At 42.3% G+C, this 2,963-nt stretch overlaps 1 protein-coding gene across 1 annotated transcript in view; it reads left to right on the top strand.

The window, feature by feature from the left end:
* The window catches only part of LOC118422295 (glutamyl-tRNA(Gln) amidotransferase subunit A, mitochondrial-like), a 31,475-nt gene that overhangs the window by 5,034 nt on the left and 23,478 nt on the right, over positions 1-2,963 (top strand). Inside the window, exon 4 of the mRNA XM_035829814.1 lies at positions 2,239-2,335. Within this exon, the coding sequence (XP_035685707.1) occupies positions 2,239-2,335 (97 nt within the window). The remainder of the gene's footprint in view (positions 1-2,238; positions 2,336-2,963) is intronic.

Here is a 2,963-nt window from a genome sequence, read left to right as displayed (position 1 = left end):
GTCCCGATATATGCAGTGCTATTTCCACTGGATCTCCTGACACATTCCCCTTGCGATATCAGGACTGCTAGCTCCTCAGTCGACCAGGAGGCGGCCCGATTATAGAAACGAATCGTACGATTGAAAACGCGGCCGAAACACCCGAATGACAGGTTAAAAATTGTACTTTTTCCCCGTGGCGCCACCAAATATAAACGCACATGGCCGGATGTAAAACGGATTGCGCCGCTTTTGCGTTCATGATGCAAATTCGCAATTCTGGATAAGGAAGAAACCGTTTCAATACTACCTCGCGAGGAGGTTCCGAACAAACCGTTTCGTATCGCTTCAGATCCATTTCGGACCGTCCATGATGACAAAACTTATCCGTTTCAGCTGGCCTAACCGATAGTAACCGATAGAACCGTTTCATTTTTTGCATCATGAACGGGGCCTTACTAATAGGTAGGTGTCCCTGAATCATGGATTTGGAAAATGACATACAGATGTTAAATTGGAACAGAGAATCAACAAATGGACTTGTGTCATGTCTCTCGCTATTATGTATTTTATACCATGTATGTAGAATTGCTTATATAGGTTTTTATAAGACTCATTAGGACTTTATACTGTATCTCTGTTATTTGAATTGTCTGACCCTTGCCTCCTCTCTCTTGACCTCATTGAAAAGCAGCCTGCAGGCCAAATTGAGCTTTGATGTGTTTATTACAAAAAAAACAAATAAAGAAGAAGTGCAGACTACAGAGCTAAGACTTTGTTCAGACACAACTTCAGGACTTCAAAGAGGGAATGCCTAAATCCAGTTTATGGACCTTAATGGCTTTATTGCATACTGTAAATGCAGAAACGTTCACGGTGGTTTTATGTTCGCATTTTTCACTGTAACATCCATTGGCATAATACCGGTCGGTTTACTGCAATTTCTCAAGCAATGCTAATTTGGCAAATGATCAACGCATCATTTTCTCCAGTTACATGTTACTGTTACAGCTTACCTTTGCCACTTCTTCTGTGTAAATTATTTTGTCTCTCTGGTCCTGCTAAAAACATAATATCGTAATTGGAACACACCACGGAATTGCACGGAGAACGGGCGCGTGGTTGGAAGGGGGTGCACTATACCGGTCGAACGAAACATGGCACAATTAACTGCCGCTATGTACCTTTATACATCCTCTGTTGTTCCTTTCTTTCCTGTTAGTAGTTGCACAAAACAAAAATCTGCATGAGCATACAAAAAGTCATGAGAAAATGGGCGTATACTGACAAGACTTTTCATTTAATTTTGGTCCGTCACAACCGCTATGACGTAAAACTTTACTGCTGGCCGTAGCATTAAAAATGGCGGGAAAATGGCGGCGTATGTTCAATTTGACCCATTCAGCCGTAGATCCGGGCGATAATGTAACGGTTCCTCACACTTTTACACGAGTTGTAGGTCACCAAAAGAAATTCAAGATTGCTGTTGAATCATGCTCGTCTTGTGCCGTGAGCACATGTGATTATTATCTACAAATCTGGCGATGAACGTGACAGTGTGTTTGTCCCACGACGAGCTCGCCTGCCCCGAAAATGACCTGAAAACTTTTGGCCTTGTTGTCTTCGAATGCATTGTTATCGATGCTTTGTAAATTATGTATTGGACACCTAGATGTCTGAAGTGTGCATACCTCAGAAATAACTATTGTTGGATGTGTAGATCTCTTTAAGTTCCACTATTTTTAATCGACCGGTATAAGGCTTATGACCGGTATTATGCCAATGCATGTTAGACACTTCACCGCAAACTTAAAACCACCAGGAACATTTTTTCCAGGACATGTACAGTAAGAGACTACAGTGCATGGTGCAAATTAAAACCACAACAAACATTTTTTTCCCGCTACTGCGAAATTAAATCACCGCAAACTTAAATGCATTTACAGTAAGCCATTATGGCATACTATGGGGATCTGCATAAAATAATCACGTAACATTGCATACTGAGTCAAAAATACAGCAGAATCCGCTTAATTGCACGGCCTATTTGAAAGTGAATTTTGTGCAATTATCCGGATGATGCAATTATTCGAAGCTATCTAGCTGGACCGCACTGGTTTGGGATGTTGGGATTCTGTGTAGTTAACAGAATTGTGTGTTAATCCATTGTGCAATTAACTGGCTTCTACTGTATATGATCTCCATTTAATATATTATGAATCTGAAATTCTGCATGGTTCTGCTGTTTCTCTCCTGTAGATTACGTCCCACCTTACAATGCCACCATGGTGCAGAGACTAGTGGACAGGGGAGCTGTGCTTCTGGGGAAAACCAACATGGATGAGTTTGCCATGGGGTAAGACTCTTGCCTACCACATCTGAAAAATATGTTTAGGTGGCAGAATAGGCTAGGGCACCCTGGTCACCAGAGAACAGCGTTCAGCGGCTACGGGTCTTTCCCGAGCCCCTAGCAACATGCCCCGTAAATCGAATTAGCCGGCCCGGGGAGTAACTTCCTTGGCCGGCTAGTGCTGTACTCTGATAACCAGGGTAAGGCTAGACCTGTCCCTCTATCCCAGGATGGAAATTTGCTTGGTTGGATGGACGAAAACATTCCCAAATACACCCAAATATGACAACTTTAAACATCAACACTAAAGTTGAAAGCTAAAAATGCCAACAAAATTTAACAACACCAACATAGGCTTCTGAATTCCAATTGAATTGTCTTTCCTTCTGAACACCCCAACCATGCCTTCCAAGGCTAATGGGATGGATAAACTCCCCCCCCCCCCCACACACACACACGCACACACACAACAATGAGTGGGATGGGCAGAAACTTTAAGCTGGAGATAGCCCTGGATCAGAATAATATGCATTCATCACTGATTTATAGTATCATTCAAGGTTCTCACCACTGTCAAGCTATCAGGTAACAAAATTTTGTTCTTGATGGACATTTTGTAACCTTGAGAGGCATC

Source organism: Branchiostoma floridae, chromosome 9 (genome assembly GCF_000003815.2).
Source record: "Branchiostoma floridae strain S238N-H82 chromosome 9, Bfl_VNyyK, whole genome shotgun sequence".
Classification (NCBI taxonomy): domain Eukaryota; kingdom Metazoa; phylum Chordata; class Leptocardii; order Amphioxiformes; family Branchiostomatidae; genus Branchiostoma; species Branchiostoma floridae.
Note: the sequence above shows the minus strand (reverse complement) of the source record. Positions and strands in the feature narration are given on the sequence as shown.